At 41.2% G+C, this 26455-nt stretch overlaps 1 protein-coding gene across 11 annotated transcripts in view; it reads left to right on the top strand.

The window, feature by feature from the left end:
• The window catches only part of TACC1 (transforming acidic coiled-coil containing protein 1), a 90421-nt gene that overhangs the window by 41396 nt on the left and 22570 nt on the right, over positions 1-26455 (top strand). For 6 of the 11 annotated variants that reach the window (XM_030312594.1, XM_030312596.1, XM_030312592.1 and 3 more), the window contains 4 exons: positions 16506-17607; positions 21232-21292; positions 23174-23381; positions 25932-25984. In XM_030312594.1, coding sequence (XP_030168454.1) covers positions 16506-17607; positions 21232-21292; positions 23174-23381; positions 25932-25984 — 1424 coding nt within the window. The remainder of the gene's footprint in view (positions 1-16505; positions 17608-21231; positions 21293-23173; positions 23382-25931; positions 25985-26455) is intronic. The other 5 variants (XM_030312595.1, XM_030312593.1, XM_030312599.1 and 2 more) reach the window with 3 other exon arrangements.

Below are 26455 nucleotides of genomic sequence, written 5' to 3'. Positions count from 1 at the left end.
TGCTGTGAGATGGGACACATATAATCTCCATTCCACAGATTGGGGCCAGAGTCTTTACTGCTAGTGGTAGAGTGGGGTCTTAAATTTAGCTTTTAAGATTGCACATCCAGAGCTTCTTGGAACATATTATACAGCTTCTCTCCCCCAGGGAATCTGTGATTTTCTGTGATTCTCTTCACTGATTGAAAACTTTTCAGAGGAACTGAAGGTTCTTAAAATGTTTCCAGGATAGAGTGTGTGATGGGGGAAAGCATCCTTTAAGGTATCCTGTTAAGTGACAGTGATTTTAAGAAAAAGTTCAGTAGGGGATATATATTCCATATTTATTAACTTTGCACATATATGAAGTATAAAGTGTAGTTCAGGAATTTTGAATATTAGAAGTTTGCAGCACAATTTAGATATAGAGCCAGAAGCAGGAAAGAAAAAAAGCATTACTGGGTATTCCACTTTATTGAAAACATTTTGCTTCCTTAATGCTTAGCTTCAGCTTATCAGTGAGAAATAAAGAGGGAAGGGACATATTGAGTAGTAACTTTTGCTTTCTCTCTCCACATGTGAGTCGTGCGGGGGAGGAGAGGTAGGTACCTGGAGATGTATGCAGCCTCCTGGGACTCTGTACCTATTTTGGGTTAGAAAGAAGAGTTTCTAAGAGGCCTGTATTAGTTATCTATTGCTGCGTAACAAATTTCTCCAAAAGTTATTAGCAGCTTAGAACAATAAACATTATTTCACATAGCTTTCATAGGCCTAGAATTTGGAAGCATTTTAGCGGGGTGATCTGGTTTAGGGTTACTTGTGAGAATGCAGTCACAGTGTTGGTTGGGACTGTAGTCACCTGAAAGCTTGACTGGGGCTGGAGGACCTTCTCCTCAAGTAATTCACTAGTGCCTGGCAAGTGCTGGCTGTTTGTGGGAGGCCTCAGTTCTTTACTATGTGGATGGACCTCTCTCTCTATTGGGTGGCTTGAGTGTTCTTCCAGCATGGCAGCTGAGTGACCAGAGTGAGTGATCCAAGAACAAGATGGGAATTGTAATGTGTTTTGTGACTTAGCTTCAGAAGTCACGTTGTTATTTCCATAATATCTTTTCGGTTAAACGGGTCAGTCCAGGGACATGAATGCTGGGAGGTGGGATTCATCTCACCTGATAAATGGCTCCCTCATTGGGTGCCATCTTGGAGGCTGACTAGCACAAGACCATTTTCTACTTTTTAAAAAAAACTTATACCAAAGGGTATAATTTCAAAGACTTCAGCCTTTTTTTTATTACTTTCTTCCTCTGGGGCCTCTTCACTGCTTTATCCACCCCTTCCTTTGGCTCCTTTTCTTAGAGTACAGGAGCAGAAGCGACAGGAGAAATAAAGTCTTCAACCAGGGTCCCTCTCCTATTGTGGAAGTGTCTCATGTGCCTGGTGAATCGGTTGCTGTTGCTTTGGCTGGAGGCTCCTCTGTCTTTTCCTTTATCCTGCATCAGCCCCCAGCTCCTGTGTGGGCGGTTGCTACTTTGTGAGAGAGGCAGTTGGTATTTCGAATTCTCCAGTAATTATTTCTGAAGAGATGCACATTATGGTTGTTTGGCAGCAACGGAGTGAAGTTACACAATTTCACATCTCTGCAGAGGAGTCCCATCTGTTAGCACGTGCCCTTTCTCTCTGCTCCTCCTGCTGCAGTTGTTGGGGATGGAGGAAAAGTCCTACAGGGAGAGCCTTCTACAGTTTCTGTCTATGGTGGAGGATTTCTAATGTATTTGAAATGTATCCTCAAACAAATCCAGATGGTTCCGAAACTCCAGGACATCTCATCAGTGAGAAGACTTGTTGTTGGATGGGTTTCTGTGGACAAGGTTTGGCTGCCTGGTGGGCAGACAGTCTTGATTAGTGGGCCCCTCCATCTAACTGTATTGTGATGTTGGCCTTCAGAGGATAGGGTTTGGGTCTCCTTTTTAAATAAAATAGCATAACATGCTGGTTTGGAGATTTGAAATATTTTCTTCACCCTTAGTTCAAGCTTTTAAAGCCTGTCCAGTGGCTTTCCAGATTACTCTTTACCTGTGGAGTCTTATATTTTAGGATGAGCCTCTGTCAGGAGTTAGAAGCTTATCTCTGGAGAACACGGCATCTGGCGTCCTGTCTCTTACAAAAAGCAATTAAACTTGCCCCCGCCCCTACCAGCTCCTGAATAGTGTTTTATTTGGTGTTTTTTTGTTTTTGTTTTTGTTTTGTTTTGTTTTGTTTTTCTTGTGTAGGGCCCAGAGGCGGAGGTCTGGCCAGTTTGTTTGTTGTTGCCTAGGTTTGGTCAGGGGTGGGTACGTGAGGGGTGGTGTTGGATGTTGATGTTTTTCTGCTTTAAGTAGTGATATCTTAAAATTCTGGCTACCTAAGAGGATGTTCTGCATTTTCCTGCCTTGACTCACCCACTTGGAATCCTCTCCTTACTCTCATGCTCTGGATGACCTTGGGGCCCCACTGGTCGTGAGGGTGAGCTCTGCAGCCTATACCCTGAGGTTCTACCCAGCATTCCTGGAAGAGACCTGTGTGTGCTGTTATCCTGCCCCTGGGTACCACATCGTGTCCACTTCTACTGCATTTTAAGGCCTGTGTCCTTGACTAAATGGCCTAGAATGTACATATATAAAGTATATTTCAACTTTGGGGTAATCAGAGGGACTGGGAATTCAGAGACATGAAACTGAAAAAAACAAAACAAAACCCTCGAATTTTGGACACTTGCCTAAATGCTAATCTGTACCTTATTAACAGTCTCCTCGGGTCAGACCACTTTAGCAGGAAGGGGTGGCACAAGTGCCGGAATCACACTTCCCTCCTGAAGCCCTTGATTCCAGCACAGTAGAGCAGGGGGTGGGAGACAAGACCAAGCCGTACATTTAAGAGAGGACAGCTCTTCAAAGGGAACGGGTCGAATGAAGAACAAATGTTAATCCTTTACAGCTGTTGGTGTAGAGCTGAATAGCTTCCCCACTACTTTAGTGTACTTTTTCTGTCTATAAATGATAATCTCTTGAAAAAGAAGTCCTTTATGTGTCAGACGTTCGCCCAGCAGTGGGCACTGGTTGAGGATCACCTCTGGTTTGGGTGCTCGCTCCAGTTTTGGTGATACAAAAGGGACCAGGTGTAAGGCCCCCACAGAACTCAGTCTGGAGGAAGCCTGCCGGCTTCTATTACCAGTGTTCTTACAAGGGAATGTATGAGGGAGGTCTTGGGAGAAGTCAAATGTTAAAAATCAGAATTGAAAAGAAACAGCTCCTTCCTCCCCGCCCCCCCCCCCAAAAAAAAAAAAGCGAAAAGCATTTTGAGCTTAACAATTGTTCTGTCTCTAGGATGGTTCCTATGCTTGGCTATATCTGCTGTAGGAGAGAGGAGTGATGTCATCTTTTCACCTTTTTCTGTAAATAGAATTTATCTAGCACACTGTAGGCTTCCTCAAGAGAAATTTAAAATCCCAAATTGATGTGCTAGTGAGACCTACCACCTCGCTGCAGTGTCCCTACAGGTGATACACATAAGAGCTATTTACAGCATTTTCTGAAATGTAACTCTGTGGTGTACTAGAACATTTTATTAAGAATTGCAGGAAACTCCTCCTGCTCAGCCTTTAAGCTGTGTCCTTTTTTTCTTTGTTAACAGTTTTATTGAGGGGCACCTCAGTAGCTCGGTCGGTTAAGTGCTTTGCTTTCTGCTCAGGTCATGGTCTCGCAGTTTGTGAGTTCAAACCCCACATCAGGCTCTGCGCTGACAGCAGGGAGCCTGCTTGGAATTCTCTCTCTCCCTCTTTCTCTGCTGCCCCCCACCCCGAAAATAAATAAACATTTAAAAATATTTTTAAAAAGTTTTATTAGATATAATTCACATGCCATACAGTTCACCTATTTTAAGGGCCTGCGATACAGTGATTTTTAGTATATTAACAGAGTTGTGCAACTATTGCCTGTATCCAATTTTTAGAACATTTTATCACCCCCAAAAGAATCCGTACCCATTAGGAGTCACCTCCTATTCCTTTCCCATTCCACCCCTGGGCAACTGAGAATCTAAATTGTGTCTCAGTAGATTTGCTTATTGTAAACATTTTATATAAATGGAGCTATACAGTCTATAGTCTTTTGTGATTACCTCTGTTTACATCCATGTTGTAGCATGTATCCGTACTTCAGTCCTGTTTTATTGTTGATTAGCACTACACTACATGGATATGCTGTATTTTGTTCAGTTGATAGACGTATGGGTTATTTCCACTTTGGGATTATTATGGTTAATGCTGCTATGAACACTTCCTGTGCATAGGTTTTTATGTAGATGCCTAGTAGTAGAATTGCCGGGTCATGAGGTAACTCTATCTCTGACGTTTTGAGGAACTGTCAAAGTGTTTTCCGAAGAGGCTACACCATTTTACATTCTTACCAAGCATGTGAGGGTTTCAGTTTCTCCACCTCCTTGCCAGCACTTGCTATCCATCTCTTTGTAGCCATCTTAGTAGGTGTGAAGTGGCATCTCCTGGTTCTGATTTGCGTTTCCCTTAGATCTAATGATATCGAGCATCTTTTCATGTACTTGTTGGCCGTTGGTATATCTTCGTTAGCAAAATGTTTATTCAGATTCTTTGTCTACTTTTTAACTGGGTTATTTATCTTTTCATATTGAGTTATAAGAGTATGTATTCTACATACGAGTCCCTTACTATAGATGTGATTGTAAATAGTTCTTCCCATTCTGGCAGTTAGTTATCTTTTTACTTTTTTGATGGTATCATTTGATGTGTAAAAGTTTTTAATTTTGATGAACTTCAGTTTTCTACTTTTTCTTTTGTCCCTTATGTCGTATCTAAGAAGGCTTTGCCCAACCCACAGTTCCAAAGATTTACTCCTAGGTTTTCTTCTAAGAGTTTTATAGTTTGAGCTCTTACATTTAGGTCTGTGATTCATTTTGAGTTAATTTTTGTATAGTTTGTGAGGAAGTGGTGCAACTTCTGTCTTTTGCATGTAGCTGTGCAGTTGTCTCAGCACCATTTGTTGAAAGATTGCCCTTTTCTCTATTGAATTAATTTTGTACCCTTGTCAAAATCAATTAATCATAGATGTAAGGGTTCATTTCTGAACTTTTAATTTTTTTTTTTTAAGTTTATTTATTTTGAGAGAGACAGAAAGCGTGAATGGGGAGGCACAGAGGGAGCGAGAATCCCAAGCAGGCTCCATCCACACTGTCAGCACAGAGCCTGATGAGGGGTTGAACTCACAAACCATGAGATCATGACCTGAGCCGAAGCTGGACATTTAGCCGACTGAGCCACCCAGGTGTCCCTAAACTTTTAATTTTGTTTTATTGATACATATGCCTTTCCTTATGTTGGTCCTACACTGCCTTGATTATGGTAACTTTGTAGTGAGTTTTGAAATCAGGACATAGGAGTCCTCCAACTTTGTTCTTTTGATTGGTTTAGCTATTCTGGGTTCTTTGCATGTCCTTATGAATTTTAGGATCAGCTTATTAGTTTTTGCAAAGAAGCCTGCTGGGATTTTGATACATGTTGTGTTCAATCTGTAGATAAATTGGGGAGTGTGGTCATGTTAACAATATTAAATCTTCCAATCCATGAATATAGGATGTCTTTCCATTTATTTAGATTTTTAATTTTTTAAACAGTTTTAGAGTATCTTGCCTTTCTTTTGTGAAGTTTATTTTCAAGTATCTTACTCTTTTTGATATAATGGTAAATGAAATTATTTTTTTTTAATTTCTTTTTTGGATTTTTCATTGCATGTGTATAGAAATACAATTTTTTGCACATTGATTTTATATTCTAGGACTTTCTATATACAGGATCGTTTCATCTGTAAATAGAGATAGTTTTTACTTTTTCCTTTCCAATTTAGGTATCTTTTATTTTATTTTTCCTAGCCTAATTGACCTGGCTAAGACTTCTAGTACAATTCTGAATAGATGTAGCAAAAGCTGATATTGTTGTTCTTGATTTTAGGGTAAAAGCATCAATCTTTTAGCATTAAGTATGACATTAGCATTAAGGTTTTCATAGCTGTCCTTCATCAAGTTGAGGAGGTTCCCTTCTGTGCCTAGTTTGTTAGATGTTTTTTGTCGTGAAAGGATGTTGGATTTTGTCAAATTCTTTTTCTGCATATACAGTAATAATTATGTGGGTTTTGTATTCCATTCTGTTGACATACACTAATTGATTTTCAGGTGTTAAACCAACCTTGCATTCCTCGCATAAATCCCACTGTTCATGATGCATAAATTGGCTTTTTATGTGTTGGTGGATTCGGTTTGATAGTATTTGGTTGAGGATTTTTACTTCTGTTTTCTTTTTTTAATTTTTTTTTAATGTTTATTTATTTTTGAAAGAGACAGAGACAGAATGCAAGTGGGTTAGGGGCAGAGAGAGAGGGAGACACAGAATCTGAAGCAGGCTCCAGGCTCCAAGCTATCAGCATAGAGCCCGACGTGGGGCTTGAACCCATGAGCTGTGAGATCATGACCTGAGCTGAAGTTGAACGTTCAACTGACTGAACCACCCAGGGGCCTCTGCTTCTATTTTCAATAGGAGATATTGGTCTGTAGTTTTTTTCTTTCTTGTGATAACTTTGGATTTGTTATCAGAGTAATATTGGCCTGATAGAATGAGTTGGGAACTATTTTCCTCTTATATTTTTTGTAAGAGTTTGTCAACAATTGATATTAGTTCTTTAAATATTTGGCAGAATTCACCAGGCTGGTCCATGTTTTTGGGGGGCGGGAGGAGTTTTTAATTTACCAATTCAGTTTCTCTCCTTGTTTTAGATCTATTCAGATTTTCTATTTCCTCTTGAGTCAGATTAAGTAGTTTGTGTCTTTCTAGGAATTTTTCTACTTTATCTAAGTTATCTAATTTCTTAACATGCAATATCTCATTTTTAAATGGAATTAATAAGCCCTGCTCTGCCTTTTTCACAGGGTTGATTTGAGGATCAAGTTAGGTAATGCTTTGAGGATCAAATAAGTGAAATGTTTTACTTGTTCTGAATTCTTAGTTGTAGGAAAACATAACCATATTTTACCACTGTCTGCAATTTATGCAGTTTACCATTTCTACTGTGTTCCTCCTTTGTTAATTACATTTCAGGGGAGAGGTTGTTGCTCTTGTTCCCAAAAGAATATGAACTAAGATTGGGTTCAAAGGGGAATTAAAGTCATTTGGGGGCCTATTTCTGCCTATTTCCTGAAGAGTAGCAGAACTTCTAGATCCTATGCTGGGGATCCTATGTCAGGGTCAGAGGACATCAGTGCCCCATTAAGGAAATCAGTTGTGGGCTCTGATTCATTCTGCTCTCAGCTAGCACTGAGAAAACCTGTTTCCTTTCCTCTCTGAACAAATGCCGAGCTTATCCAGTCACTGATTCCCTAAGCTTTCCTGTAATCCATACCTTAGATATTCATTCATCCCACTTCTGCCCAGCTTGCGTCAAAGTCAGTAATAAAGGTTCTCTTAAAATACAGCTTAGCTGGTGCACCTGGGTGGCTCAGTTAGTTAAGTGCCCAACTCTTGATTTCAGCTCAGGTCATGAACTCATGGCTCATGAGATCGGGCCTCACGTTGGGCTCTGTGCTGACAATTCAGCTTGCTTGGCATTCTCTCACCCCTTCTCTGTCTCTGCTCCTCCCTAGCTTGTGCTCTCTTTCTCTCAAAATAAATAAACATTAAAAAAAGAATTATTTCATATAATGCTCTAGAAAGTTCTCTTCATTTGCTGAATATGAAGGCAAATTCAAAGAAGGAATCTCTCCTTTAGAAAGGGAAGAGAAGTTGGTGACATAAAAACTGACTCCTTAAGATCAGAAGTCCAGCAAGTGCTGGTGTTTTCTGTAAACATGTTTCTATAAAGACATGTGAGGTGGCACTCATATAAGAAGGTGGTAGTTTTTTCCCCCTCACTGTTGTATTTGGTTGTTCTCTGAAGGGATTTTGAGTGTGGCTCTTGTTTCCTTAACTGCATTATAAGCCCCATGCACTTATTTTGTGGTCTCTTCATGCCTAGTACAGTATATGCTGCAGGTTATAAGAGCCTGTGCCTGGTTGGTTAGATGATTATTTTAGAAATTATTTTGTGATTTGATTTTAGGACTTCAAGTCCTGATGAAGCTGATGGTTAAATTAATTAGGAAGTGTTGACTATTGAACATCTGATTTGGATCCTTATGTAGAATATCTTAGTACTGTGGTTTGTAGTCAGTTGCTGTTATACATTTATAAAACTTCACTGTCAGGGCGCCTGGGTGACTCGGTTGAGCTTCCAACTGGATTTCAGCTCTGGTCATGATCCCAAGATCATAGAATTGAGCCTCATGTCGGGCTCCATGCTTGAGATCTCTCTCTTTCTCTATCTCTCTCTCTCTCTCCCCCTCTCCTCCCCTTGCACGTGCATGCTCTCTCTCTCTCGAAAATAAAATAAAATTAAAATTAAATAAAACTTCACTGTGGTTGCTGGGCCTTCCAAGTTTGTGTTATTGTGTCTGCATATCTTTTATGTGGCCCTGAATAACAAAGACCCACATTTTGGGCTTGAGTTCAGAGGTGCAGGCCAGTGTCTTGGTAACTAGGGGTCCTATTCTATAGTTGCATAGATTGAAGTTGCCTGATTATGAGATATATTACAATATGAGGATTGTACAACTGTAGGATTATCTCTCCCAGTGAGGATAGAATAAAGTAGATAGGAATAACTCCATCTGTTTGAGATATGTAGCCCAGCATGGTCACATGGGTTCATCATCTTACTTCTGAGCATTCAGAAGTATGGCACTGGAGCTTTGTTCCTAGAGACTGTCCCTCTGCTTCCTGTCTTTCAGATGCTCCCCCCCCCCACCCCCCTCAGTGGATATGACAGCATAGATCAGTATATTTGTGTCATACCATAGCATTGAACCCGTACTCCAGACCCCTTCTTCCTTGGCTTGTGTTCACACTTGGACTTTCCCATGAATGAAGAGAAATTAGATGAATGAAGATAACTCTGGAGTTAATTCGGGGACGGTCTAACATGGTTGAGCCATGGCCTGCCTGTGCCCCAACGTAGACTCCCAACTGTCTTCCTGTCTCTCCCCCTCCTCTTCCCCGTGTGTGTGTGTGTGTGTGTGTGTGTGTGTGTGTTAACCATTCTGAGCCATGGTTTCTTCATCTGTGAGATGGAGTTAAAAAATACCTCACAGGGTTGTTGTGAGGACTGAATAAGTATCTAGAGTGTCAAGCACTTAACAATAATATTATAATGAGGAAAAAATTTTCAGGAGACACTTAAAAAATCCCCTTTGACAATGAATCCCACCCCTCTGTCTTGGGAGGAGGAGAGGGCGAGCTGGGTTGGGGATGGAAATAGGAATCTTGCAGTGAAATGGAGAAAAAGAGAAATCGGTAAAAGGAAAGTAAGTTTAGGTAAGAAGAGATTTTTGTACTTAATAAGAAGGATTCTGGACCTCAGAATATGTTTTATGTCTTTATATGTTTCAATTGAACAACTTTGCTTTTTCCATGTAACATGTCTTAGGAGATCCTACCCTGTTAGCACATACAGATCTACGTTATGGTTTAACCTCCCTATAGTATTCCATTGTGATGTTGCGCATGCAGTGATCTTTCAGTGCCCTGTGATACCTTATAATTGCCACAGATCAGTGTGTAGGAACCAGCACTTCAGTGAACATCCTCATTCTCGTACATATGTGTATGGTCCTCTTTGTGAGCATAATTAAAATAAATTCCTAGCAGTGGCATTGATGAGTGAAAGAATCTATTCTTTTTTTTTTTTTAAGTTTATTTATTTTGAGAGAGAGTGAGTGCATACACGTGTGAATGAGGGAGGGGCAGAGAGAGAGAGGGAGAGAGACTCCCAACCAGGCTTGAACCCACAAAGGGTGAGATCATGACCTGAGACACAATCAAGAGTTGATGCTTAATCGACTGAGCCACCCAGGCAGCCCTGGCCATTAAAAAAAAAACAACAAAATTCTTGTTTGTTTGTACCGTTTATCATACAGAATTTATTCTTTATTTCATTTGTTCGGTGGAAAGCACCAGGGATGTTTTGTTGTGTTTTGTTTTGTTTTGTTTTAATGGGAGGTGGGGAGGAGGACTTACCATCTGATTGCTCACTAAAATTGCTTGCTGCCTCCAATTCATAGGTTCCTTAAAATGGAGTTTCTGTCTGTGTGTTCTCTTTAATCCTCCTTTTGATTGTATGAGTTTTTGTTTGTAAAATGCTCAGTCACCGTGCCTGACACTGTAGTCAGTGCTACTTCCTCTCTTTTCTTCCCTCTCATTGTTCTCTGACTTTACCCCAGGCCTTGTGGGTGGCTGCTTGTCTGGCCCAGAATGGGGCCAGCCTAAGGCCAAGGTCACCACTCAGGCCAGCAGTTTGCATCCCCCTTCAAATCAATGTTCTTTAAATATCCAGCAGTTATTAGAGAAAAGCTCCATGTAAGGAGCCTGTGAAGAAAGATCTGCAGACTTACGCCAAAGTTTGGTTGTCCCTTGACCTTCTGCTGCGCTCTGCACGACAAAATCTGAAACCACTGTCCAGAGAAGGAAAATATTTACTCCAGTTTGTTCCTGGGGTTTGATTCTCTCCCCAGGGTGGTCTGCCTAATGTCCCGTCCTGCCACACCCGGGTGCTGGCGAGATCGGTTCCCCCACCCACTCCCACTGGGTATTTAGCGTCCCTTCAGTCCAGTCTTGATGTCAACAGGAATGACGTAAGGGGGCTGAACTGTGTTTGAATGAAACCTGCTTAAATTTATGTTTTAATGAATGCTCCCTCTCAGAGCTTTAGTCCACACTTTAAAAAGTGCTTAAAACTGCACTTGCAACACATTTTTTTTGAGCATTCTCAAAGGTGACAAGCTTTATTCTTAGATGTTAAGATTTTTTTCCGCCGTAGCTGAAGAGTTTTTAAACTTCAGTGAGTGTAGTGATCAAAGGGGGATTGAGGTTATAACTATAAAGTAGTGAGAGGAGCCCTTTTGAGGACCCTAAAAAGTGGTCCAGAAATACAGTCTTCAAGAACAGTGATTCCTAAATGCCAGCCAATAAAGAAGGCTGTTGGATTTTCTCTGTTGGGGAAACATTTTCTTTGAGTTTCGGGGGCTTTGTGGACCCTCTCAAAATTTATCTGTGAACACTTCTTAAATTACTTACTATAAAAGTCACTCATTTTCATGTATTGGTTCTCAGATTCTGTTTTAAGGCCTTAGAGTCAGACCTGTGTCTTCAACTTGGATGCGAAAGACTGGATTTGAGGTTAGGAAGAGGCCAGGTGTATGTCTGTATGATACAGGAGGCCTGTTCAAATTTTGGCAGCTTTCTCACTTTATATGTCAGGTATTCAGGAATTCATAAAAGGGACCTTCTGTAGCTAAAGGACAGGGGCCGATGGACAGATCTAAAAGGAGCTTCTAGACAGTGTTTTACCAAAAAATTAGAATCTGAGGGGGAACAGACAAGCATGTTTGAGAGTAATGCCAAATCTGAAGTGTTAATACATGTTGTTTTCCAAGTGGTTCTGTCTTGTCTTCTCTTAAATGAGATTGTACATACGAAAGCAGCTAGCCAATAGGTTCTCCGTGTATGTTAGCGGAGTATGTTTCTCATCCTCAAAAATACTGTTGTTAATAGCATGTCACCGTCTGAGGCTTTTAAACTGTTTTGTAAGCCTGTCTTCCAACTTAATATACCTTCAACATACTCCAGTTATGTTCAACTCCAGTATGTTGAAGGTATATTACACATACACAATGTTAGGCTGCTACCCCAGTCTTCAGAATGTTGATATTCTGTGCCTTTTCTTTTGAAAATAGGATAAAATGGGGGGAAAACCTTTTTACATGAGAATAGCGTATGTCCTGAGTAAGCATAAAAAGCATCTATGTTTTAAAGCACCCCTGGGCGATTCACACAACCTTCTGTCTAGATTTAAGAGAGGCTGATAATTGAAAGGAAGAGTTTTGTTAACAGCAACAAATGTGGCAGAAGTGGAAATGTCGCTCTATTTTTGGATTTCCTCTGTGTTTGCTTTGAACTCATCTACTGATCTAATCTCTTCAGTGTCTGTGTTCACGAAGCTGCCAGGGTGTGCGGTGCTTGTCAGAATCATCCAAACTCATCAAACTCCTTTCAGGAAGAGAGCATCTCAGCACACCCTGGAGGAAGATTTTTAAGGAATACAGGAATTTTGTAAAAATAGAAGGATGAATAGAGGTAGGGCAGTTACATAACAGTGTTTGCAGATGAAAAGCCAGCCCTGACTGCTGTGGCTAGAACCCTTAACTGGGAGAAGATTGAGAAGCGGAGCCTGCCGGGAAGGGTGGCGAACTTTTTGCTCTGTGGTAGCTGAGGTGTACATTCTCTTTTAGGGCAGCACTGGGTATGCAGGCTCAGCGGGCCCTGGGAGACTTGGCTGATTCAGAGTGCAAATGTAAATCAGATCTTACCCAAACCTACCTTTTTGAGTTTCCTGGTTTGTTTTCTTGTTTTACATTCTCACAACTCCCAAAACTGGTGAGCAGTCCTCTCCCACCCACTCTGTCCCACCCCGCAGTACTTTCTAGTGGTGACTGAAGATACTGGACCAAGGTGGGGTCCTCAGGGACTAGGTGCAGACTGGGCATGTTAATTTGCCTGCACTGGGGTGGTGTCTTCCAGGCGGGGCTCCTTCAGCTGTCTGCTCAGGCTGAAGTCAGTGAGGGGCGATGGTTTTCCTTCCCCATTCCACCGGTGGGTGTCTCACTTCAGAATGCAGCCGATAAAACTCCTTAATCCTTAGAGCTATGGGGCTGGGCTGGGCAGCGTTAGAACTTCTGTGTGAATGCTGAGATCCTGCTCCTTTGTTCCTCTTGGTCCGGTTTCAGGCTGCCTGCCCTGTCCTTCACGCTGTGAGGTGCTCTCCCTCTCTCCAGTTCTTAGCTTGGGAAAAGCAGTTGATGGAGATGGGGACAAGAAGGAAGGACCTAAAAGGAGTTTTTAACAGAGAAGATTAGGGCAGAAACCAAAAGCTAGGAGAGAGGTCAGTGAAAGGTCTCCCCTTGGCCTTTGGAAGGCGTCAGGTTGATGGTGAAGGCGTCTGCGAAATAGCGAGAAGAGGTTCCAAGAAGTGGGTGGGTGGGAGTCACACTGTACTCTCCTGTCTGTAGCCTCGCCCTCCCCTCACATTCTCTCAGGTTTGTAGGAAAGGACAGAGGAGTGGGGTGTGGGGCTCAGGGATCCCACGAGGGAGACTGACGGTGACGGTGAATGTTAGTAAGTCAGTGGCAAGGAGAAGACATTGGAGAAATTACATAACAAATTTTTATTGTGATCAGCTCCCAACATTACACAGGAAAGTAGAACCTCCATATTCCCACTGCTGAGATTAAATAATTATCAAGATTTTCTCAAGACTTGCTTCCAACATTCGCTTTTTCTTCCTTTTCCTTTTGTTTTGTTAAATAAAGCAAATTCCAGGTATCGGGTCATCTGTGTCAATATGCATCCCTAAAATATTTGGACACATAACTATGATGTAATTATTAATAATATCTCATTTACAAAGTTGGTTAAAATTCAAATTTCTTTTAATTGAGGTATAACTGATACATTAGCTTCAGGTGTATACTGTAAAGAGTCAGTATTTGTATATTTTGCAAAATGATCACCACAGTAAATCCAGTTAATTAATATCTGTCACCACACATAGTTTCAAGATTTTGTTGTTGTTATTATGGGTATACATATTTCCAGCACTTTGAGAAGGTCATCAACCTGTAAGGTCCCCAAACCCCATAGTTTAGGGGTTTTTACCCATACTTTGGCATCGTTGATTACATCACTGGCTATTGGTGATTAGACTTCACTTCCTGCTTCCCTCCTCCCCTAAGGTGAGGGGGGGGTGGAGCTGAAAGTTCCAACCTTGTCTACTGCTTGATGTTTCTGGTGACCAGCCCCCATCCTGAAGCTAGAGGGGCCACCAGTCACCTCAGGAGCATACAAAAGACACTTATCACTCCTGAGAGTCCCAAGAGTTTTAGACCTGTGTTGGGAACCCAGGACAAAGAACAAATGTATATTTTTATTGTACCATACATGTTGAATCTAAAAAGCTCATGGTAAGCACCAAAACGTAAAGTGGTAACTGTCTATATTTCGATATAATCGAGATTCCATTTTCTGTAACTGACTGGATGCTAGGTTATGAGCAGGGGTGCTTAGACCTGGCCTGGCTTCTCCCTGAGCCTACAGCATCTGGATACATGTAAATCTTTGCAGCGCTGGGTTTCTGGTGATGTGTTTTCATTGTCGCTTGTCTACCCTTCCCCATCAGCACAGAATTCATAACAGTTCAGATGTGTGTGTGTGCAGATTTTCCTATGTATATATCCACAGACATGTTAAATTTTTGGTACACTTTAAAACATTCTTGTTAAAATTTTGTGTGTAATGCAGTTGAGTTGAAAATATTTTTATTTTGAAACTTTTCGCAGTTGTGCAACAGAGAAGGTAGCACAGTGAAAACTCCTGTATACCCATCCCCAGATTCAACAGTTATCAAGATTTTGCCACATTTACTATTTTTAGAAAGAAATTCTTTTGATGTATGTTAAAGCAAATCCCAGATACCATGTGTTGAGAGCTTTCTTAAGATTACAGTATTGATAATAGTTAAATGTGTATTTGAAAACAAAACTTACATTGGACATTGATAGAATACCTGAAGCATCTGTGCAGAATACAGTTTGTAAGCCACTGCCTACCTAATTGTAGTCCTAAAGGAGTTTTGTGAAAATATGTGTGGGTGGTTTAAAAAACTCTTCCTGTGGTTCTCACTTTTTTGTTCCTGGATTAGAAGTAGGGCTAGAAAGTAGGATTAGAGGGTCATCTCTGAGTTTCTTTAATTGTTTGTTTGTTTGTTTGTTTGTTTGTTTGTTTTGAGAGAGAGAAGAGAGGGCTCAAGCAGGGAAGGGTCAGAGAGAGAGGGAGAAAGAGAATCCCAAGGAAGTTCCACACTGTCAACAGGGAGCCCGCTGTGGGGCTTGAACTCATGAACCCATGAGATCATGAACTGAGCCTAGCTTAACCAGCTGAGCCACCCAGGTGCCCCTCTGAGTTTCCTTTAAAATCACAAGATACCATGATAATACCAATTTATTTGGTTTTTGTTGCTGCTATTCGATCGTTATTTCAGGTAACTAGTCAGGAAAGTACTATCTTAGTTTGTGCTTTAAGGAACTACCCTCACTTTCATCTTCCTAATTGCAGCATTCCTTCTAATAAGACCCAGATTAGAAAGGATCCTTATTTTTCACAAGTGTTTTGAGAGAATACCTGGCCCAGTTTGAGACAGAACTTCTAAAAAAAAAACTTTATTATTGTATGATTTATGTCTTAGTAAAATAAGAACTGTTGGTAGTGGTGGTGGTGGTTGCTTTTAAGTAACGTTGATTCTCTTTTTAAGTTTTATTAAATCCAGTCGATTTTTCTTTCTTAAGTAAGCTCTATGCCCAACGTAGGGCTTGAACTCATGACCCGAGATGACCTGAGATCAGGAGTCGCATTCCCTACCAGTTGAACCAGCCATCACCCCAAGGCTGTTTGTTTTAAAGCCATTTCCATATCTGCTTTCTTCTTTCTTTCTTTCTAATGTTTTTGGTTTTGTTTTTTGAGAGAGAGATTGAGAGCATGAGCTGGGAGGTACAGAGAGAGGGAGACAGAGGATCAGAAGCAGGTTCTGAGCTGTCAGCACAGAGCCCAATGTGGGGCTCAGACTCACAAACCGAGAGATCATGACCTGAGCTGAAGTCAGACACTTAACCAACTGAGCCACCCAGGTGCCCCGTATCTGCTTTTTCAAATTAGGTTTTTTATTTGGTTTCTTTCAGTTTTTTAAGTCTATAGAGAAGTTACTTTGAGCAGGCCATGGTGGGTTTTTCATTTAATTTTGAAACAGTTCGATTATTTAAACTATAGTCTAGGGAAGAGAGAATACTTGTTTTTAAAATCCAGAGATTAAAATCTGTGTACCGTGTAGCATTTGGACCCTGAAGCTGTCAGGCAGGCCCTGGGAACTGTGTCGGTTCCAGATCTGAACCCTCTATCTGAGCTGGCAGTGTCTCAAGCTTTTTCCAGACTGGTTACTTTAACCTGTGGAGTGATAACATCATATTAATATGCCTTGCAATAGTCTCACAATCTATTTCGTCTTTTCCTCAGGGGCTCTATTTGATCTAATTATTACGTGTATAGCTTGGATAAAACATGTATACATTTTGGATAGGAAGATTGACTTTAGAGTGTAATACCAACTGTTCCTTTCCAGGCTGCTCTGCCAACCTTGCTGAACCTTAGAGATGCTTAATAGAAGCTCTTAAAGAGGGAGGAATTTGCTGCTTGTCTGGGTGGATTCAGCTAGTAGAGAGTATTTACCAACGCCAAAAAGATAAGTCTTTAATAGATGGCTTTTGTGTTTTGTTTTTAGAATCACAAGAAGTTGATGAACAGCTGGTAGCAGAAGTGGTTGAAAAATGCTCATCTGAGACTTGTTCTAGACCCTCAGAAAATGAGGTGTCACAGCAGGCTATTGCTTCTTACCCAGTCAAGGATTTCAAAGAAGAACCTGAACATGATAGTAGCAAAATTTCAGTCGTGAGGCCATTTTCGATAGAAACCAAGAATTCCACGGACGCCCCGGCAGCTCTAGGAACAAAGGTAGCTTATGGCTGTCTAACTGTGGTCTCAGGCGAGGCTTTGCCCTCCAGCACACCAGAAGCCATCCCCGACAAGGCAATGACAGAAGGCACCATGGGGGTGACGCTGGAGGCCTCCCCAGAAGCTGACCTGAAGGCTGCCAGCTCCTGTCCAGAGCCTGTTCCCAGCAGAAGCAAGCTAAGAAAGCCCAAACCCGTCTCTCTGAGGAAGAAGACGATTGGTGAATTTTTAGAGGCTGATGTTGCCCTAGAGGGCTCACCTCTCCCCCAGGCATCCTATCAGTTCTGTGCTGATGAGATGGATGGGAAAGCAAATCCTTTGCTAGGCGGCGCCAGGATCCAGAAACCTCCTCCTGACACTAAGGAGACCTCGAGCGCCCCTGGCAGTGACACCAACGACTCTGGAGTTGAGCTGCTGGAGGAGTCCAGGAACTCACCTCTGAAACTCGAGTTTGATTTCACAGAAGATGTAGAAAATGTAGAGTCCAGGAAAGGCCTTCAGAAGAAACTTGGCAGGAAACTGGGTAGCAAACTGCCTCCCAAGGTACAGAAAGATAGCATCAGTAAGCCAGTAGGCGCCAAAGGTGGGGACCAGCCTGCAGACCCAGCTGCAGACAGCGCTCCTCCCTCCCAGGCATCTGCTAAGCTGGCTCCCAGCCAGTGGGATAACCCCAACTTCAGTCCCTTTGGGGGCCTCTCCGCTCTGCAGAACACCCCCCCTCTCTCCTCTAAGGGCTCCTACCACCTTGACGAATCCATGGATCCCTTTAAACCAACTACAACTTTAGCAAGCAGTGACTTTTGTTCTCCCGCCGGTAATCATATTAATGAAATCTTAGAATCACCCAAGAAGGCAAAGTCGCGTTTAATAACGTGAGTGGCGACGGGTGTGGGTGTTGTGTTCTGTGTACTTTCTTGAGTTTGGCAGCCAGCTGCTTTTGGTTTCGGTGAACCGAAGTGATCTTTGAGGTGCATCGGGGCAGACATGCAGCTTAGAGCTTTATGCTATAGCCCTCACTGTTTTGCTTAACTCTGGGGTACAGTTAGAAGTGCCAGAGTTGTCCTTGGTGGGTGTCTGCTTTGTTTCTGAATCCTCAGCTTATTCGGCTGACTTCTCCCACCTCCACACCTTGGGTACATTTTTCCTATTAAAAAAAAAAAAGAGGAGTGTACAGCAGGCATAGATTTGATGGTTTTCAGAAATCCTATCCAGGCTGTCAGGAATTGCTTTATATACAGAATTCAAGTGTCAGTGCTGGCCACCATCTTCAGATTCTCTGGATAAAAGGAAAATTCCATCTCTCCGGATTGATTACCGGTCTAATATCAGTAACGGGCAAAATGGTCCCAAAAGGTCTTATAGAAGTCTTTCACTTAAAACAGAAAGCTGTGACTTTTGTTACAAACAAATCTACCACGAAAAGTTGCTAAGAATTCTTATGTCTCCATGTTTAGCTTATGGCTCCATCAGTACGGAGGTCAATTTGCAGTATTCTTATTTTAAACATTCTTGTAAATCTGACTAAATTAGTCTTTTGTTGTGTGTTGTCTCCCTCCCCCTCCCCTCTTTTCTGGGAACGCCATAACCACTTTTGCAGGGTCCTTGAAGTTCCCAGAGTGATCAAGGCATATTTATTCCACGTAAAGTTTCAATTTAAATTTGTTACAGGGTTACCTTTTCACAGAACTTGAGTTGATGACCATATATCCTTTTGTGACCCTGTGACATTTTACTAAAAATAAAGTCAGACCAATGACACAAAGGATGAAAAGTAAAAAGGGAGAATGAGAGAAAGTACTGTTATTTCCAGCTGTCACTGTAGATGAGTCAGGGAAATAATGTTCAGCATTATTGTGACCTAAAGGAGTATGCTAGTGTGGTGTGATGAAGTATACTAGAGAGAAAAGTTAAAGAGCAGAAAGCATCAGGACCAAGAAGCTTGAACCATGAGAAATCCTTTCTTTAGCAACCCCAGAATGCCTAAGGTGATTGAAATGTCATTAGTAGCTCTTGATTTGTTCTTTGGTCATATATGAGCAGTTAAATGGTTGCTGAAAAATATTGATCTGGGGTCCGCCAGGTGCCCTTCTGTGGCTGAGGTTAGTTACCTGTCTAGACAGTGCTTGGGGTATGTGTTGGCCACATCATTGCCTTGGTGCTTCCTGTGCGGTGCTTCTGGCTAGCAAAATTAGTAAGGAGTCCTCGGGAGCCTCCCTTTCAGTTGCATAGTTCAGTTGTATAGCCAGTACATTCATGTTAGATGAGACTAAATCTGGACCAGAGGGAGGGAAGTTTATCGTACACCAAATTTTCAGTAGCAGGAAGTACCCTCTCAGTCCTTCCACCCTCACCCGGTAGCATTTTCTTCCTGTTCTGTTCTTGGTGAGTGAACTTCTTGGTTTAATGTACCTTGTAGATTTTTTTTGTATGTGTTATATAATCAAACCTCTTATCTCCTTGTTCCTTCTATAAGAGACGGTGTGTGACCTCTTATGTAACTTGGGCTTTGTTTAGAAAATCCCTTCGTTGGTAAGAAAGACTGGAAGTATGCATGTGGAAGTAGAAGCGAGTGGGGAGTTAGAGGTTCTGTTAACAGGTCACTTGTATGACTTTTTAAAAGATGCATGTAATTGGCCTCTCAGATTCTCTGCCTGTGAAGTAGAGACATCATACTCTCCATGATTGGTATTTTGTGGATCAAATAAGATAAGTTAATGTAAAACCATTTTAAGCTTCTTGGTGATACACACCTATAGTAGTTATGAGCAGATATGTTGTCCACTATTGTTGTATTCATGCATTGCCTTTAATCTGGGTGAGGAGACATTTAAATGTTCTCAGTAGTGAAATAATGTTGGTTTTTTATATTCACAAATATTTGGAAGTTTACTCTTCCTCTATAAATTTGGATATGAGGCATTTCTGAGTGTTTCTACCACTCTTACTGCATTAGAGAGAGGTTCCTGATAATCATTCGCTCACCAATGGTAACATTCATGAATATGACATCTTTATTTGTGTCTCACCTCATAGAAAGAATTTTGCAGCCTTTACATCTACCAGACTACAGATAAATATTCCAGGCTTTACATGATTTTTTTCTCCATCTGTCTGTCTCTTTCCTGTCTCTAATTTTGTTGGTGCATCAGGACTACTGAACAAGTGAAATTTCTCTGTTTTCTGTTGTAAGTACCCCGGCCGTTTCTGTTCGTCCCTGGGACCTTTGGCACGTCCTCTCCCCAGACCATCTCTCCATAGCATGTTGGCTTCTGTATCTGAGTTTGACCTTCTGATGATTTTTTTTTTTTTTTTTTTTTTTTTGCATTTCATCTGCCACTTCATGAGTCAGCTTAGCCTTGCAATCGTCTGTACCTAACGGAGTGGAGACCAACCTTCCACCTTAGGTGCGAGAGCTTGCGCTCCCCAGCTCGGCACGCCTCACGTGGCGCTTTGATAATGCGTGCTGGCTTGGCCCCCACATCATCCCGACAGTGATTGGAGGGACTGACTGCTCTGCGGTTGTTGGAAATAACGGACTTCTTTGATAGGATAAGGTTGCTGGCTTGGAGCAGGGGATACATTTCAGAAGCAACTCAAATTTGGTGGTTTGGTGGCAGGGGGTGGCGTTTAGTAAGAGTATTAGGAAAGAAAACCAGAAACTAGACAGTAGTCGTGCACATTCTGGGAACTTTATATGCTCATCTTGCCCCCCACACCCAGCCCCATCCCCCCTGCAGAAGAAGAAAAAGCTGTAAATGTATTTATTTTGTCAGAGTGGCGTTTTTACTGGAAATTTTAAGTGCATTAAAACAGAACAGCATCTGAACCAATCCTCGGATCATAAATTATGTGCTAGTTAAAAAATAACAGGTGGTTTGAGTTTTCCCCAGTTCCAGTCTTGGCACAAATACTTGACATTTGCTTTCCATATTACTGCTTCATAGGAATGGTAACAATTTACGCAAATAGTTTTATTTTTGTACTTTCTGTTGACCACAGTTCTTCTCTGTCAGCACACAGGTCTGGAACTGTCCTATCAGACTTATGTGGCTTCTAGTGCAATAAAGAACTTTTTTAAAGAATCTGGTCCAGCGTGGTAATTTTTCTAATGAATGTCAAAGCCAAGTGAGTTGGGATCAGATGAACCGAATGTCTCTAGGTGCTAAGGCTACCTCTGAAAGGCTTGGTGGCATGTAATCAGAACCCGTAGGGGTCAGAGTACTGGTGTGTAACATCCCACAGAAGCATATGAGGAGGTCTTTTCAGAGAGTGAGCTGAGCTACACTTCATTGCTTGCCTTGTCTCTTGGGAGAAGATTCAGAGACATAAAAGGTGTCCCCCTCTCAAATGTGTAGATGTAGAACTTGTGTGGTGCTGTATGCTTTCGCTTCTCTCTGCACACATTGCTGTCTCTGCGCCATCTCATAGCTTGGAAATTGCCAATGTGATTCCAAAATGGCCTGTTTTTGTTTTTTGTTTTTGTTTTTCCTTTCCAGGAGTGGCTGCAAGGTGAAGAAATATGAAACACAGTCTCTTGCTTTGGACGGGTGTTCTCAGGTGAGTCCATGCCTATCGTCAGGATGGCTCTTAGATCAGTGGCCCCAAAGTGGTGTTTGTATCCTCCTGGGGGAGCGAGGGGTAGATTAATGAAGAGTTTGCGGTGGGTGTCTGAGTATCTAGTTTTGAGGAAACCAATTTCCAGATCCTTAACTTCCCACAGTGACCTGAGAAGGCTCTTGAGAACATAGGAACCCTTCATACTATCCTTTTCCCACTTCTTTTGAGTAAAGTTTTCTTTCATTCTAAATCTTACTAAGGTGCATTTGATGTCTGGGACATCAAACAAAGGGCAGATTTGAAATATTGGTGTATATTTTAAGAAAGTGAAGGACTTTAATAACTTCTTTTAAAAGTCAAATGGTTTTCTAATTCATTGCTTCCAATGAGGTAGGAGAACCTGAGATGTCACCTGATTATTGAAAATTACCTTTGACACAATGTTATATGTCACTTATATCTCAATTTAAAAAATAATTTTTGATTATAGATTTGTTTGGGTATGTAACTTGGAAAGAGTTTCAAAGAATTGAAAGACATTTCTATTACAAAACTTTTTTCTGTTTCACTTATTTATATAAATAGGCTTAAATATATAAGACTCTTTACTGATTCATAATTTAAAAAATGAAAAACAGGAATAAAATTCATGCAGACCCTTATTTCCTTCTAGCAATAAATATTTGTCCATGACCATATGAATTGAGAAACACAGAAAATCAAGCACGCAGACCCATCTGATTGGGATAAGATCCTTTTTAAACTATTTTAGCATAACCGTGATTACAGAAACGCATTCACTGGTTAACAGAATGCATTTTAAGTTTAACTTACTTTACACAGTTTGGACCAAAAACTTGGGTACATGGCTTAAGATTAAAAACAAACAAAAAATGATTTGTCCTCTGATTTATTTTTTCATCTATTACAAGTGTGTAATTATCCACTTTCAAATGCTGCTAAAGTGGCAACAAGAACCGTGAGAAATTTACCTTTGATTTGATTCAGAAAAATTGCACGTATCACACTGCAAAAGTTTTAAATAATTGATTCAACAAAATGTAATCGTACAAAAGTAGAAACTTTTGTATTTGATAGTACTTATCAAAAGTTGTGATATTTTTAGGATAAATTGTGCATTAGTTAATTATAATGATTAGCTCTTCAGAAGCAAAAATGTTAATACTTAAAGACTTATAGTCATAGAATTTTTTTTTTAATTTTTATCTTTTTTAACTGAGAAAGATGGTAGGGAGAACTTTAAAAGACTTTCAAGCATATAAATGCTTTTTTAAAGGATGATTTCTTGGAGGGAGTAGAGTGGAAGTACAAATTCAGAGGGGAAAGGGTATGATGCAAATTCTGACTATTAAAGCTATTGAGGAGCGTGTTCGTGCTTGATTTTAAATAGACGATAGAGTATCATCAAATCACTCTGGTAACTAGATTGAATTAGGCAAGGCCAGTGTTTAAATTGTACCAGATAATTGTATCCTTTGCAGTTTTTTATATTTATGCTGAGATGTTTTTGGATGTCATCTGAAAATACAGTGGGGTACCTAGGTTTTCCAAAACAATTCAAGGTATATATGAGTAAAATATTTGAAAACCATTGCCTTGGACCACTTTAGCTTCTTGCTTGTAAGTCTGGGTGGGCTAAAGGTTAATTTTTCAAACCTCAGATGTGAAGGTAGCTTCTAGGAAACATAGCATTCCATGATTGAGAGACCCCAGCTTCCTCTTTGATTGGTACCAAATCTGTGGTTGAGTCTTGTCAGACATCCATGTGGAATGGTGGCTGTCCTGCCCTATTCCTGAGACATCGCCATCCCCACTGTTGGTCTTCCTAAACAGTAGCATCTGGTGTGTTGCATTTCCCAGGATGAAGGAGCAGTGATCTCCCAGATTTCAGACATTTCTAATAGGGATGGCCATGCTACTGACGAGGAGAAACTGGCGTCCACTTCATCTGGTCAGAAATCAACTGGGGCCGAGGTGAAAGGTGAGCCAGAGGAAGACCTGGAGTACTTTGAATGTTCCAATGTTCCCGTGTCTGCCATAAATCATGCGTTTTCATCCTCAGAAGCAGGTATGGAAGCATATGTTCATCTTTATAACGTACTTAAGCCTAGAAATGCCTGAAAGCCAATGCAGGAGGCGCTTTAAAGAGATTAGAGAATTGGGTCACTTGGAGGATAGATGTAGGATGCTGGTCTATGCTTTGCTTCTTTACCTGGATGAGGGGCACAGAAGGGAGTCTTATCAAAGAACCAGAGACATAGGGATGAGTGTGGCACAAGGCACAGGTAACACCGACATATGAGACAACTTGAATTTTGTAATAATTTCTTTTAATGTGGTCACATCTCAAAATACAGTGGCCTGTAACCATGTTGTGATTGTTCAACTTACAGAAATAATAATATTTAACACGTATAATGGCTTACCATGTGCAGGAATAGTTCTACATGCTTTACATGTATTAGCTGATTAGTCCTTGGTAGGTGTTATTTTTTTACCCCATTTTTCAGAGAAGGGAGGTGAGACATAGAAGTTAAGTAGGTCAGCCAAGGTCACTTGAGTAGCAAATGGTAGAGAAGTAGGATTCGAAGACTATACTTTCAGGGATCATTTCTATAGTTTGTTACGAGAAGTAGGATTCGAACCTCGGCCATCTGGTTTCATGGTCTTTTGGCCACAGTGCTGATGTGGGAAGAGATTGCTTTCATTACTAGAATATTACACATTTTCCTGTTCAGGGATGTGGTAGATTGAAATTGACCAATATCCTAAAAAATCTTTAATGTTCTGATAAGAACTAACTAGACTAACCTATGCTGAAGCTTCTTACTGTTGAACTCATTAGAACATTCTAGAGCTGAGGTCCCTTTCCAGGCCCCAAGTTACATCTGTGGCCTTCAACCTGACTTGTGAAATGTTAAGAGCCATGTCCCTGACTACCTTAAACATTATTATTAACATCTCAGATTTTCAGCAATGTAATTTGATGTGGGGACTTTTATACTTAGAACTTTAAAAATCACAGTCAAACCAGGGAAGTAGATGACTTTGGGAGAGTTACTCCCTCGGCCTCTCCCTGCTGCCCAGGTCGCAGCTTCCCATCTGCAAAGTATACATTGCAGCTTTCTTCCCAGGCCGCTTTCCCATCTGTACCCCTCTACCCCAGTTATGCAGGATAACCTTGAGTACTCTTGTACCTATGTTTATTTCTTACATTTGAAATACCTTTCTTTGCCATCTCCTATAAACATTCTGCCCATTCTTTCTGGTTTCTCTCCAAACTGTTTCTTGGCTTCCACCATGCTTTACGTTCCCACCACATTTCTTCTTACCGTTTCTATTCCCCATATATTTATTATAAAAGTTGTCTTTGATGAACTTGCTGAGGTTAAGGACTATGAGTGATTTCTCTTTGAACTTCCTTCAGTAGAGGAGCATGTAGATATTTGAATTATATTCTTCCTCACTAGAAGGAAATTCCTTCCAACAGAAATTTCTAGAGCAGGGGTTCTGTTAACTATAGTGCTATCCTCAGAGATAGTGAATAGCTCGTGCTACCGTGTATGTAACTGATCAGCCATGTCCTGGGAGCAGGCAGAGACTGTGGTCATGCAGGGGGGTGGTAGATATGTGGAGGTGGGAAAGGAATACGGGCTGTCAGGTGACTCAGGCAGAGTCTGTTTCCTGGGGAGAGTCACCTTTGCGCTAGGTCTTGATAGAGACGTACACAGATGTGCGCCAGGGAACAAGAATCTCTCCCAGGGATGGGAAGGAACCTGTCATGTTGTTGAGTGCCCAGTAGTTCTCTGTGACTCTAGGACAAGTGGGAAAACGAGGTTGTACTGGGGAATCTGGACCTGATCCTACAGGTATAGGGGAGCCATTGAAGGTTTGTAAGCAGAATAGTGATGGTCACATTTGTGTGTTCAACAATCCACTATTAATAGACAGTACACTTAGATAGTAATTTGTTGTGGCTACGTGGAAGATGGTAGCTTGAAAATTGTGTGCCCTTTCATATTTAACATTTTTTCTTCAATGAGTACACATTCCTTTCATTAGAAAAGGCATAGTATTTTTTATTTTAATGTTGCCTTTGGTGGTGGTAGAGTGGAAGGTAGACTGGAGACAAGTTTGAAGGGTGTGGGGAGGAGAATGAATTTATATTTTCAGGCATTGAAATTTAGAGTTTATTGTTTTGTCTGCTACATTAATTAGTCTGAGGATACCCTCCTGGGCTGGAATTTAAATTGACTCAGACTTGGTAAGAAAATAGCATTCTTGTCGCTTCCTCTTTCTGAAATAGTCCCTTCGTTGGTACAACTTACAGAACTTTTCATGGACACAAGGTGGCAGCCTTGCTATTCTTTCCACCTGAAGATGGCGATCCTGTGTATGGCTGGCTAACCCCACACTTCCCTTCTGAATATTTTAGACATTTAACACAGACAACACAGCCGTCAACCAAATGCCAGTGCTCCCTTGAAAATCTTGAAATGCTGTTCATGTGTTCATAGACGTCAGTCTGGGCCTGCACTGAGGTTTTCAGAGTCTTTCACTAGGAAAGAAAGGAACGGACTTCTTGGGATAACTATAAAAATGACTCTCTGTGTTTTAGGCATAGAGAAAGAGACGTGCCAGAAGATGGAGAAAGATGGATCTACCATGACTGTAAGTTCCTACATTTGTGGGGGGTAGGGGGTGTAGGGGAGGTGCAGCTAATCTTTTTTTTTTTTTCCTTCAGTATTTTTCATTTATTATTTATTTATTTATTTATTTATTTATTTATTTATTGAGAGAGAGCACAAGTGGGAGGAGGGGCAGAAAGGGAGGCAAACACAGAATCCGAAGCAGGCTCCAGGCTCTGAACTGTCAGCACAGAGCCTGACAAGAGGCTCGGACTCATGAGCTGTGAGATCATGACCTGAACTGAAGTCAGACGCTAAACTGAGCTACCCAGGCATGCCTTAGTATTTATTTTAAAGCCCGCGTTAATTCATTAAATAAACCATAGTCATTGTTTGGTGCTGGGGATGAAATGTAAATACAAGTTTCTTCACTTGAGCTCATAGCCTATCCTGAGATCTCCTATCCAGTGGCCACTGAGCGCCTGACCTGTAGCCAGTCTGAATTGAGATGTCT

The sequence above is a fragment of the Lynx canadensis genome, chromosome B1 (genome assembly GCF_007474595.2).
Source record: "Lynx canadensis isolate LIC74 chromosome B1, mLynCan4.pri.v2, whole genome shotgun sequence".
Classification (NCBI taxonomy): domain Eukaryota; kingdom Metazoa; phylum Chordata; class Mammalia; order Carnivora; family Felidae; genus Lynx; species Lynx canadensis.
Note: the sequence above shows the minus strand (reverse complement) of the source record. Positions and strands in the feature narration are given on the sequence as shown.